Source organism: Passer montanus, unplaced genomic scaffold (genome assembly GCF_014805655.1).
Source record: "Passer montanus isolate IOZ18808 unplaced genomic scaffold, ASM1480565v1 scaffold16, whole genome shotgun sequence".
In the NCBI taxonomy this organism is placed as follows: Eukaryota; Metazoa; Chordata; class Aves; order Passeriformes; family Passeridae; genus Passer; species Passer montanus.
Window position 1 is genome coordinate 5,289,724 of NW_024363160.1, and position 12,425 is coordinate 5,302,148.

The following is a 12,425-nucleotide window of genomic DNA, read 5'->3' on the forward strand; positions in this document are numbered from 1 at the left end:
GCAAAACACTCAAGAAGAGAACATAGTCAGAGGGCTGAAGATCAATATAATCAATAAAGACCAAGAAGCACCAAAGTAGAGGTTCTAACACGTCATTAAACAAAAAGTCTGCACAGCACTGTGCTTGAAAAACTGTGCTTGAAAAAACAGCTCTACCAACAGGGAAAAAAAAGCACAAGAAAGACCAAGGTAGTGAACTGAGACAGAAAGTCCAGCAGAGTGCAGGCTGGGCTTTCAATGTTGCCATGCTGACAAACAGAAATTCCGTAATTAGAGAAATAAAATTTTATAGACAGAACTTTTCTTGGGTCCTCCATCATCAGAACCCTTCTTTTAATTTTTAAGAATAACAGGAAAAAGAGGTAGATGCTTATCTTTGTTAATGTTATCCTATTCTGGTTTTTTTCTTCACTCAAAAAATTCTGAAAGCAATGTTGTTCTATAAAACTGTTCTACCTTTTATGGAGAAATCATATTTTTTCTGGAAAGCTGTTTAAAGCTTTAATAATTCCATGGTTGGAAATTATCAATGTAAGAAAGGATAATTTCTACTATTCTCCAAAAAAAAAAAAAGAAGAAAATAAACTCTATTTACATTTTACATATAATAAAAGAGATTCAGAAAACTAACCTTTGTGTTCTCCAAAAAAAAAAAAAAAAGAAGAAAAAAAACTCTATTTACATTTTACATATAATAAAAGAGATTCAGCAAAGTTGTTTGCTTTTTTTTTTTTTTTGCCTACATATTCCTGGATTTTGAAAGAAATCATATTAACTTTTTAAAATTAAAAATTATTTTGAGATGTTTGCCTTTTCATTCAGACTTAATGTATCTTGAATAAACAGGTCTAATGTATCTTAGCTCGTGCTAATGGCTGCAAACAACTAAGCATTAAGAAACATGATGTAGCTGATCTAATCTGCCCTCATGGGACTTCAGTTGTCTCAGATTTAGGCCTCTATGCTAAACTGGTAATCTAGACTTTATAATAAACAGCAGAAACATCAGCTTAACAGGGTGATTAATCCATCATAAGATGCATATTTTGATACAAGAGATGAATTTCCCTCTGGAGATGCCTACTTTTCCCTAGAAATAAAACATAAACCAGAGGCCTCTATTTAAAATACACATACTAAATATAAATTATTCCACTTCATAAAAAATACAACTCAGGTGTATCTAAAATCAGCTTCAAGTTCATAAATATTGTACAGGGGGAGAAGGAGTACAGCTAGAAAATGAAGATTTGGTTTTAAGAAACAGAAATACCATACAGAGGAAGCAATCATACTTGTGTGTCACTCTGACAGAGCTGGGTTGACCCATAGCATCAGTGCCATCAGCCACCATTGTGTCACGAGCAGCACGAGCAGTTCCCTCTCCTTCCTCCTCATTTCCAACATTGTGGCGCTTGGTGATACTTCTGGTCTTCAACACCTGCAGCTCTTCTTCTTCCAGATTTATGTCATATATCTCACCTTCAAATTCCACAGACAAGGACCGGGTTTGGCGAGTGTGAACAAATCGAGGTTTGTATTCTGAACCAGAAGAAACATTCATAGTCAAATATATGTACATATATATATGTATGTATATGTATATACATGGTCCATGCCATGAATATGGCATGCCATGAACACAAAACATATTCCAAAGAGAAAAATGCGGTTCAATAAAACCAGTTGATTTTTTCTGTGACTTTGCAGAAACTTATTTAATGTTTTATTGATACATTGTGCCCCACACTTCCATGATTAGCATGAAATTTTGGTTGCTTTGAGGTTTGCATTTTATGTTAGTCTGATCTTATGCCACAGTTAGCATCTATATCTTCAAGTAAAAAACAGTATCTCAGATATCTAGAAAGAGACACTAAAAAAAAATCAGAGAACACAGAATTAGAAACCATTTTCGAAAATGAAATCATTCAGTTCTGTGGACCAAGGCCACTACCTGTAAATTGGCATGTGACATACTAATGTAGACTTTAGGGTAAAAATTAATTTTTAAAAGGTTAACTCCTTTTCCTTTTTAAAGGTAAGAATTTAGAGGGTAAGAATCCATCAGATATCAGTATCTGTATGTATCTATATGTATATATGTACATATACTTCCACATATATGCCATCTGTATTTATGTGTGCAAGCCGTAGACCACCAAAGAGTTGCTGCATTGCAGAGCTACAGTGAGATTAATTATGCCACTTTTGCCCCTTGAAAGTTCTGAGTTTAGTAGGGTTACAGATCTTTTAGTTACTGTGTATACAAGTAAGACTAACTAGAACAATTAACTCTTCTGAGGGGTCTTTAATTTAATGTACAAGAGAACCTCTCTTTGGTCTCAGTCTGAAAAACCTTACTTACACTTTTTACTTCTTTTGCTAAATGCACTTGACCCAAACCAAGCTGATAAAACTGACAGTCAATACCACTCAAAAGCATGCTCTGTCTAGCAATGATGCCTTGCAAAGCCACACACAGAGAGCTCTAGACATACAAAATTAAGCTTGTAAAAAGTCAGTTGTAGGGCATTTCCATTTGTTGCATCTATGCTGAGCACACCCATGTCACCTAACAATAATTTATCCAGCAGAAAACAGCAGCTGTAAGAAAGTACTGCCTTTGGCAGGCAGCATCAGTTTTAGTGAAGTTTTTATGTTAGTGTCTTTGAGAGACTCAGATTGAATCTTTCCTGCAAGAATCTTTTAAAGCAGAAGACAGTGAGCCTCATTGAACTTTTCATTCAAACCACCCTGTTCTAAACCTTTTCAGCAATCACCTGCTGTCAGGTTAAAAAAGTCTCAGTCAAGACAATGAGGACATTCATCTTCATCAACAGAAAACTAGTTTCAAAGCATCTTGCTGGTCTGTAACCATATTACTCTTTAATAAAAGTATGTAGAAAGATTCAAACAAGTGGCTGAAAGGGTGGAATATATAGGCATCTCATGCATGTGTCATCTGAAGACAAGCGCTGGTCTGTAACCATATTACTGTTTAATAAAATTATGTAGAAAGATTCATAGAGTGAGATGGGAAAATTTCTTGCATTTGACAGCCTCTGATGATACTGGTTAGTAAACAAGTAGCTGAAAGGGTGGAATATATAGGCATCTCATGCATGTGTCATCTGAAGACAAGCCTGAATTAGTAATTCCATTCAAAATATTTCATCATTATGAGTCTTTCCCTGCTCTACTCAGCAGAGTGTTAAGGTAGATTTGGAGGAGGCAGGGAAGGGAAGAGATGAAAGAATGTTGTAAAGAGTTAAAGCATAACAAAGAAACTTTTTCTGATGCCTCCTTCAGATGTTTTCTATCCTTCCCCTACTTTCTCTCCCCAGGTAACTTGCTCCAGTTACAATCCCCTTTCAGCCCTTGCTGGTGACTTAGCAGCACCTCTTTTGAAGGTACACAGAAGGTATTTCCCCACAAAAATATCATTTGAGAAAACATTCCCCACTTTGAGAATCACCCTGGAAGTCTGTGGCATGTAGACTTTTCAGCAGAGCTCTGCCTGTACACACTGTGAGGTTCCTTAGATCGCACTAAACAAATGGAAGAAATTAGATCAAGACAGTATTTAGGCCAAACAATGAGACAACTTAAGACAGAAAATATTGTGGTTGAATGTACAAAGAATACCAGGGATTCTTGTTCACATCCACAGTGCAGGGGGCTTTAAATCAGGAAATATTTTGAATGATACTGACATTATTTTCTTAGTTCATAGACATCTGTGCAGCACCTTCTAACTTCTGTGTTTCTCATACAACTTCACTGACATCTTGCTTTGAAGACCCATCTTTATTTAATTCCCCAGTTTTGTACTCTAGTTAGAGAGCAGGAGAACACAGCCTGCTCTTAAACAAATTCTAAAATGTGCTTCTATTGCTTCAGCTACAGAAATTCACTTGCATTGCTGGGCAGAGAGAAGAAAAATCGTCCTCCATTTAAAATCATAGCCTCTTCAAATAGGCTTCTTTTGTAGAAATCATTAGCAGAAAGAAACCCAAGTACCATAGTCCTAAACCCTCTTGTACAATCCCTTCAGCCCAGGCTCCACTAGAGGACACTGTGATCTCGCTCGTGTCCCTGCGGGGATCCCGCGCCGGGCAGGGAGAAGGGAGCGAGAGCTGGGCAGAGCTTCGGTCCGAGAGCAGCCCCGCAGCGCCTCGGGGAGCAGATGCGTGCGGGGCATCACCAAACTGCGACTGAATTCAGCCCTAACCATGCAATAAAACGCTTGCCCTGGCCACCTTGGCAGTAGCGGCCCCGAATCACCGCGGAGGCCACCGGGCTGTGGTGTCTGAGCTGTGCGAGAGGTGGCACCAGAGCATCACCGCCACCAGCGCCGCACCGCAGCCTAAGGATGCTCCTCACCCTGATCCAAAGGATAAATATCATTGTTGCTGCTGTTAGAATCACAGAACGGTTTGTGTTAGAAAGGACCTAAAAGAATACCCAGTTCCAGCCCCGCTGCCTTGGGAAGGAACACATGCCGCTAGAACAGGTTCTCAAAGATCTGCCTTACCTGGTCTTGAACACATTCAGGGATGGGACATCCACAGATTCTCTAGACAACCCTCACAGTACTGAAATTCTTCCTAACATTTAACCCAAACCAACTCTGTCTAAGTTTAAAGCGATTTCCCCTTGTCCTATCACTAAATGCCCTTGTATAAAGTCCCTCTCCAGCTTTAGGCCCATTCTAGGTACTTATTACAGAGGCAATTATGCAGAACCTGACTAACAATTCTGGACATCTTCATTAGACACGAAGGTGAAAGCAAGAGCACACTGGTAGCAAAATGCTCTGCTAGCCATTTCCCCCTTCTCTCTGTCTCAGAGTCCAAGAGATCAAGTAACACTTACTTTGCACATTAGGGTTTCTCAGGAACTGTCTTTGATTTTTCCTTTGGGTCCTGCTGTTCCGGTAATCAGTGTCTCCACAGTTGCAGTCTTTGTCTTTGCCGCCGTAGCCCCGGGAGTGGAGGCTGCGCGTTCTCTTTCTGATGGCGAGGATGTCGCTTGACACCTTGCACTTGTGAATTCGAAGTTTGCCAGAAGCATCCTCTGTGCACTGCCACTTCTGCGAGAGAAAGACATGAAGATGATTTCCCAGCAGCCTTCCAAACCCCTGTTGCTTTCAGGTAGACAGTAAAAGGAGACAGGTAAATTTATTTTTAAATTTAAGCAGTCCCAAATTGGGAAGAAAAATATTTTAGAGCAAAAATTCAGTCACATTCTCCACAACGTCTTTCTCATGCTAAGAAAACATAAGTCCTTCTTTGAAAAAAAATTACTTTGTTCTGTGACTTGGATTTTCTAGCATGATTCAGGGAAAAAAAAATAAAATTCCCAATCCATGAATGAGGAAGAACTAGTTCAATTGTAGAGTGTTTTGGAAAGAAAAGGACAAATTTTGGATGTAATCTATAGAAAAAATACATAAACCATTCCCTACAGCCAGCAGGTGCAAGCAAGGGGAAGAACCTTAGGGACAGTAAACAAAGAAATTATCTTGGATAAACTCCTTTGGATTTATAAGTCATAAGATTTGCATGAGACTTGGGAGGAAAAGCTCTGGAAGGAGTACCTGTAAAAAGCATTGTATGTGTGCTGAATATCAGAGCAAGCGTGGGAGAATGAAAGGAAACAGGTTTTTTTCCAGTTTGTCTGCACAATATCTGTCTGACTTAATTATCAACATCACTGAACCAAATGGAAGATTCCAGGTGGATTTTTCCAGTGGATCCCATCACTTTCACATTTCAAATTAAAAAGCAACTGGGACTTTAATTTCCTTTCCACATCATACTGTTTAAAAAAACCTAAATGTAATTTAAAAACAAAAAATGGATGGATGTTGAGAGATCAGAGCTCCTTTGCCCACACCCAAAGCTTTCCACACATGGCACTCACAATACACTACACAAAATAAGAAGTCTGTGAAGATTTTAAGTCAGTGATAGTGTGAATAACAATAGGCAGAACTAGAAATAGCTATATTTATTTTTAATGCAACCATAAATGACTATTACTCAGTTCACTATTTCATCTTAAGCCACAATGACCAGAGTTTGCATACAAAGCACTAAGCTTGGCTGGATATTGCAAAGAACAAAACTCAATAATGCTATTGGTAACTGGAACCTTTTAGCTGCAGTTTCAGTAAAGTTTCTCTGTTCCGTGTCCTTTTCTTGGTTCCCATGACTGAATAGCTTAAGTAGCTTTCTCTTGCCTCATTAATAATAACAAGACAGATGGATGCTGGTCCTAATGGAGTTGCCAACTTAATTTTTGAAATGGACACTAATATCAGAGCATGCACATTTCGGTAAGCTCCATTAACTAATGGCTGCTCTGGACTGTTTTGGGGATGCTGTCACACTGACTGAAGAATGGAGAAAGAAAACTGAGCCTCAGGTAGATTTTCTGGCCTGATAACCTGAGGAATGAGCTGATGTGAGTCTGAAGCACAGCACCATGAGTGCACTCTCTGGCCTTACATGTGGGCTGAATTAAAGATGGATTCCATGCTGAGATCCTCCTGTGGATTGGCATAACTGATCTCAGAACAGTAGGCCATGTGTAAAAGGACCTTAATTTGAACAAGTCTAATAAGTGGCAGAGAAATTACACTTGGGCCCAGACTTTCAATGTAAAGGTACACCTAAAAGTGACAATGTAACTTTCTACAAGAAAAGGTGTCCAAGTACTGTAAAGCTTTGCAGATTTAATTCTGCCATGGCATGTGCTCACTTCCTTCTGCATCAAGAGATGATTGTTACAGGATAAGAGCTGACTGCACCACTGTGTTTCCTGTCTTTATTGAGTACGTGTTACAGTTATAAACCTATGGCACTAGCTTTTAAGGAGTCTCAAAAGCAGCATTTTAAAGTAGAATAAGTATTCGCTTTGTCTCTTTGCATTAATCATAGCAAGAGGTTGTAGGAGTGGCTTCAATAACCTTTTAGATCACTTTTAACAGTATTATGACTAACACTGAAACAACACACTCTGTGTCTAGTACAAGCCAATAATAGTTCCCTATTTAAAACAGGGATTAAATGTGATTCATTTCCTCTTTTATTTTCCTTTTTTAAATCTGACTTCAAAAAAAGTGTTGTTATAAAGATGCTTTAGAGTTCTAAGATGGAATTTTCAGTCTAACTTTCCTGAATCCCTGCCCATGCCAGCATAATCAGACACTGAGCATGCCTTATGTAGTTCAGTTGTAATGGTCCTTCTGCTCATCTGTAGATCTATAGAATGCATTAATGCACATAAAGGAAGATTCTGACTGAATGCACTGCCCCTTCCCCTGTTTTCTACCTTCCTTCCCAGTTTGAATACCAAACTATTCTTTGAAGTTCAGGACTATTAATTTTGGTTTCTGGACCACCATTTCCCCATCAATTAAATAACCCCATTAGCTAACACAAACTAAATATGTCTTCATAAAATTTTAATTTGTATATGTTTTCTTATTTTCCCCATGTTTATCTTCTTTCTTACAGTGACATTTCACAAGACACCTAAGTCAATCTAACAATTCACTGTTGCCATAGGAATACAGGATAGTCTTTGCTTCTGTCTGCCTGCTGATTTAGGGACCCTTGCACTGATTTATTCTCACCTCGGCAGGAGAAAAGAGAACTACCTCAGAACTAAAAACTCTAAACCAATAGTAGAGGAAAATCCAAGTCCCTGACATTTGGCTGCAACAAGCTGTTATATTGTTTCAGTCATGTTGTGAAACTTCATCTGTGTCAGCCTTTTTCCTTGTCATTGACTCATCTTTTCCTTCTTTCATCTCATTTCATCACCTACCCTCCAACCACTATTTCCCTCTCACCTCAGCTCCCTGCCTTCAGTTCACATTCCTCCTCAATTTAGGCTCAGAGAGAAAGCAATGGTGAAAAAGGATCTTTAATGCCTCCACACCAGTGGAGCCCTGACACCCCACACCTGAAAGCTGATGGAACTCAGCCCACTGGGAGGAGCTTTGCTAGTTTACAGCCACCCTAAACCAAGCACGGTTTATTCTGCACATGCACTTGGAGCCTTGGCTGGGTTTGTGTGTGCTGGCTGCCAGCTCTTCCCAGTGCCTTCCCTGCCCCCGTCAGCAAATTGCAAAGGAGCTTAGGAGAGATAAAAGTGTAAAAGGACTGAGCAGCTAAGGACTTTGGGTTTATTTTGTTTGAAAGAAACAGGCTGAGGGGCAATTTCATTTCTCTTCACAGCTCTCTGAGGAGGGAAAGCAGAGAGGGTGACGTGGATCTAGGACGTGGGAATGGTTCAAAGTTGTGCCAGGAGAGGTTCAGATTGGACATTAGGATTGGACATTTCTTTAGCAAGAGAGTGCTCAAACACAGGCTTCCTGGAGATGGGGTTGTTGTCCCAGGCCTGTCAATGTTCAAAAGGCATTTGGAAAGTACTGTTAACAACATGCCATGTAAGTGGCCAGGCAGTTGGACTCAATGATCATTGTGGTCCCTTCCAACAGAAATACTTCTATCCTATCCTATTGTGCTGATTTAGGCTGAGGTAGAGTCAATTTTCTTCACAGTGGCTGGTATGGGGTTGTTTTGGATTTGTGCTGAACATAAGGTTGATAATATAGAGATACTCTTGTTTTTGCTGAGCAGGGCTTACACAGAGCCAAGACCTTTCTGCTTTTTCTGCTGCCACACTGGTGAGGAGCCTGGGTGTGGCTGGGGGGCTGGGAGGAGACACAGCTGGGACAGGCAACCCCAACTGAGCAAAGGGATATTTCAGACCATAGAACATTATACTCAGTTAGGAAAGAAGGGAACATTTGGAATAATGACTTTTGTCTTCCCAAGTCGTTGTTACATGTGATGGAGTCCTGCTCTCCCAGAGATGGCTGAGAAACTGCCTGTCCCTGGAAAGGGGTGAATGAATTCCCTCTTGCTTTGCTTGTGCACACTGCTTTTCCTTTGCCTATCAAACTTCATCTCAACCCATGAGTTCTCCCGCTTTTACTCTTCCAATTCTCTCTTTGATCCCGCTGGTGGGGGAGAGAGTGAGTGGCTGTGTGGGCTTAGTTGCTGGCTGGGATTAAACCACTATACCTATCCTATCCTATCCTATCCTATCCTATCCTATCCTATCCTATCCTATCCTATCCTATCCTATCCTTCAGAAGTCAAGCTGCTTTAATCTCTGCCAAGCCTGAAGTTTAATCAGGCAAGTACCTCTGCCTGTTCCTCAGTGTTGAGGCAAGCACGGCAACGGTTCTGCAGCAGGAGCTTTTCCTTAGATAATGGCACTAGCATGATGCATTTTCTTCTGGGGGTAGAGGTTTGTCCTCATAAGGACATTTCAAAGACAAAGGCTAGAACATGGGCTGGTTTAAAGGGATTGTTCGTCCTTGGTGGCTTTGCTTTGCCTTGCTACCTGGCATGGCTCCAGTTGTGACTTGCAGCTACATAAGGAAGACAAACCAAATGACTTCATAACTACCTGGGGTCTCAGTTTCCTGGTATTAATAGGTTGTGCCACAGCCTTAAAATTAAATCTATTTCATTACTGATTATAATTAAGGCATAAAACTATACATTCAGAATGAATCATTGTGATGTGCTCCACTGTAAATAGCTACTTGGGCAGGACTTCCAATCAGTTTTGTGCAGTTAATAGACTGTGAGGGATTTGAGACAGTTGCTGCTCCCTTATATAGAGGGGAAATGAATTAGACAAGTCATGAAAAGTGTCCCAACAGTAGGCAAGGTAAAGGTTTCTATGAAATGTAAACACCTAGTATTTGCAGTAGACACGTCTGTGTTAAATACCTTGTCAGATTTTATCACAAAGTTACGAAACCCCGAAAAACATGCAACCGGAAATATAACATAGCAGCAATATTTTTACAGGTGCTTTTTCATTTTTGTAATGTATGACTGACTTTGAATATTATTGCTCAGCCTAGGGAATGTTAAGATAAGACCTGAAAAATGAAGACTTCATGAATTTAAACATGTCCTCAAGATCTCATTTCCCTTTTTTCCTGTTTCAAAAGGTACGCTCTAAATTTAAAAACAGTATAGATGGAAATACCGTCACAGGCTGAATATGTGTGCACCATTTTCCTTCATTAGCAGTAACCAGATCTGGGGGAGTGCCAGTGGACTTGATGTGATAATGCTGGAAAAGGAGTCTGGTTCAGGGCTGTGCTACTGCAATCAGAGCTGTCTTGATTTTGCTTTCTCTGGGCTATTAGAAGAGGCTGTGTCACACAACATATTGAAAAGTGCCCTGTAATTAGTTGTCTACGGTAAACATTACAGAGCAGCAGCAGTTCATTTCTGCTGAACTGGACCTGAATACTGAGAAATGTTTGCTGGTTAAGGTCATGTCCTCTGCGCATTCCCATAGAGCAGAACTGAACCCATGTCCTGACCAAGGCTCCTAAATGCCCCTGGAAATACTAATCTGTGTTGTTTCATCTCAGCAGTACTTCAACATTGCACATGAGTGCAGCTGTTTAACAGGGATGGTTTGCCAGGTTCACTCAGGGAACTTGGAATTGCTGCATTTTTGTGGAAAAAAATCTCCTCCTCCATTTTAGAGCTGAGTAGATACTGCCTGTAATGGCAGATCCCAAGTTTTGCACCACTCTCTTGTAACTAAACCACCTTCTGTTGGATCATGCTCCAGAGTCTGGCAACATGAATATATTTAAAGGCATTTATTTATATACAGCCTCAGCCCCTGAGAAGTGTTCCTAAAAAATCTAATGGTCAGTATTTCAACAGATAGGAAAGAAGTTTTTCCTACAGGAACAGATGGACAGAAATGTATGACAGGCTTTAGAAATGCTTTCAGATAAATGCACAGGGACAGAACTGGAGGAAAAAAGGAATGAAGGAATTAATCACTAGATAACAAAATTGCTCTATAAAAATTAACAATTTTGAGCTACATCACAAGCTTATGAAAAGAAAGAAAGAGAAAATTGCCCAGGAATTTTACAGACTACAAAATTTTGCATTCTTGCTGTATAGACAAGATTGATTTTAAGTGTCACAGTTATAGCAGTTCTCTAGTTATAAAATATGCATGAACTGCATTGTCAGCTCTAGAAATGTAGGTACCTAGATCAAGACAGCAAATATTTCTCCTGCATAGCATTCTCTACCAAATCTATTAACTTGCCTGTAGTTACAGCTCAACATTGAGAGACTTCTGTTGTTATCCAATAAACATCCACTATCAGGTGCAAACAAATAGGAACTAATGAAAGGATAAATTTAATCCTTTAGCTGTAAATAGTAATACCAATAATAATCTGTTACTATTGTGTCATATACATTTAACTTGCAGAGGACGTAGCTTATATTACATTTCATTGGATACTTTAAAATGGAAACTCTGCAAAAATAGAACCTCAAAGGAGTACTACAGAAAGTGTTAAAAATAATCCTTGCATAAACTGTGTTTTCTGTCTAGACATTTCTGGTACATAGAGTTTCTTTAACAAAGGTTTAAAGAATTTGCTTTGTTAAAAACTGTGCCACTACCAAAAAGGTCTTTCTGTTAGAGAACACCAGTAAGATGATAGTGAAAATGTTGAACACAGTCATGCATTGAAAGAGATGAAACCAGTAAATCCAGTAATCTTCCTGAAATATCTCTGGATTTTATCCAGAATAGACTTCATACGTCCAATTAAGAATTGCTTGAATTTAAAGAATTGTCAAATCTGGGAAGAACTGCTCTCTGTTTGATAAAAACTTAAATATTTAGGCTGAAATGTGAACTATTTAGGCTGAAATATGAAATACCATGCCTTGAAAGATTATTTTTACAGATAAAGGACCTTATCTTCATATTTGGTTTCAACTCATAAACAGACTGGTATTTTAACTAGAGGTATCATAATTTCTGGCAATTCCTACGAATTCTTGAGCAACTAAATTGCAGGCATGTTTCTGTCAGCTGTGAGGGATGACTCTGCAGGGTCTGAAGTGAGGAATAGCTACAAGGGCTGTTCACTAAGTGCATGAAGTGTGCACTTAATTTTAGGCACATAACTGGTCCCAAACACATGTGCTTCCAGTTAAGCCTGTACATAGATGCTCCACTGAATTATTACTAAGAAAAGATGGTATCGATGGGGAGATGGCAAAGAAGAGACAGCTTTGAATCAATGCTCTGGTAAAAACAGGTTTATCACCAAGTGCTTTTTGACTCCTGCAAGTATCAGGAGGTTGTTCTGGAATCTGGAGAATCCATGAGTGATGTTAATATGCCATAGCATAATTTTAGTTTGGTTTAGTGGGTGCTCAGGGTCTGGCTGTCAGTGGCTGGCCAGCCATCTGACACTTCTGGCCAGCTCTTACCAATGTATGTGTTTTTATTCATACTCTGCAGCTGGTCATAAAGCTGACCTA

The 12,425-nt window shown here is 39.5% G+C and overlaps 1 protein-coding gene across 12 annotated transcripts in view; it reads right to left on the reverse strand.

Moving 5' to 3' along the window:
- The window catches only part of SULF1 (sulfatase 1), a 179,298-nt gene that overhangs the window by 9,860 nt on the left and 157,013 nt on the right, over positions 1 to 12,425 (reverse strand). For all 12 annotated transcript variants that reach the window (XM_039702867.1, XM_039702873.1, XM_039702869.1 and 9 more), the window contains 2 exons: positions 4,879 to 5,095; positions 1,296 to 1,542 (listed from right to left, as the gene is read on the reverse strand). In XM_039702867.1, the coding sequence (XP_039558801.1) occupies positions 1,296 to 1,542; positions 4,879 to 5,095 (464 nt within the window). The remainder of the gene's footprint in view (positions 1 to 1,295; positions 1,543 to 4,878; positions 5,096 to 12,425) is intronic.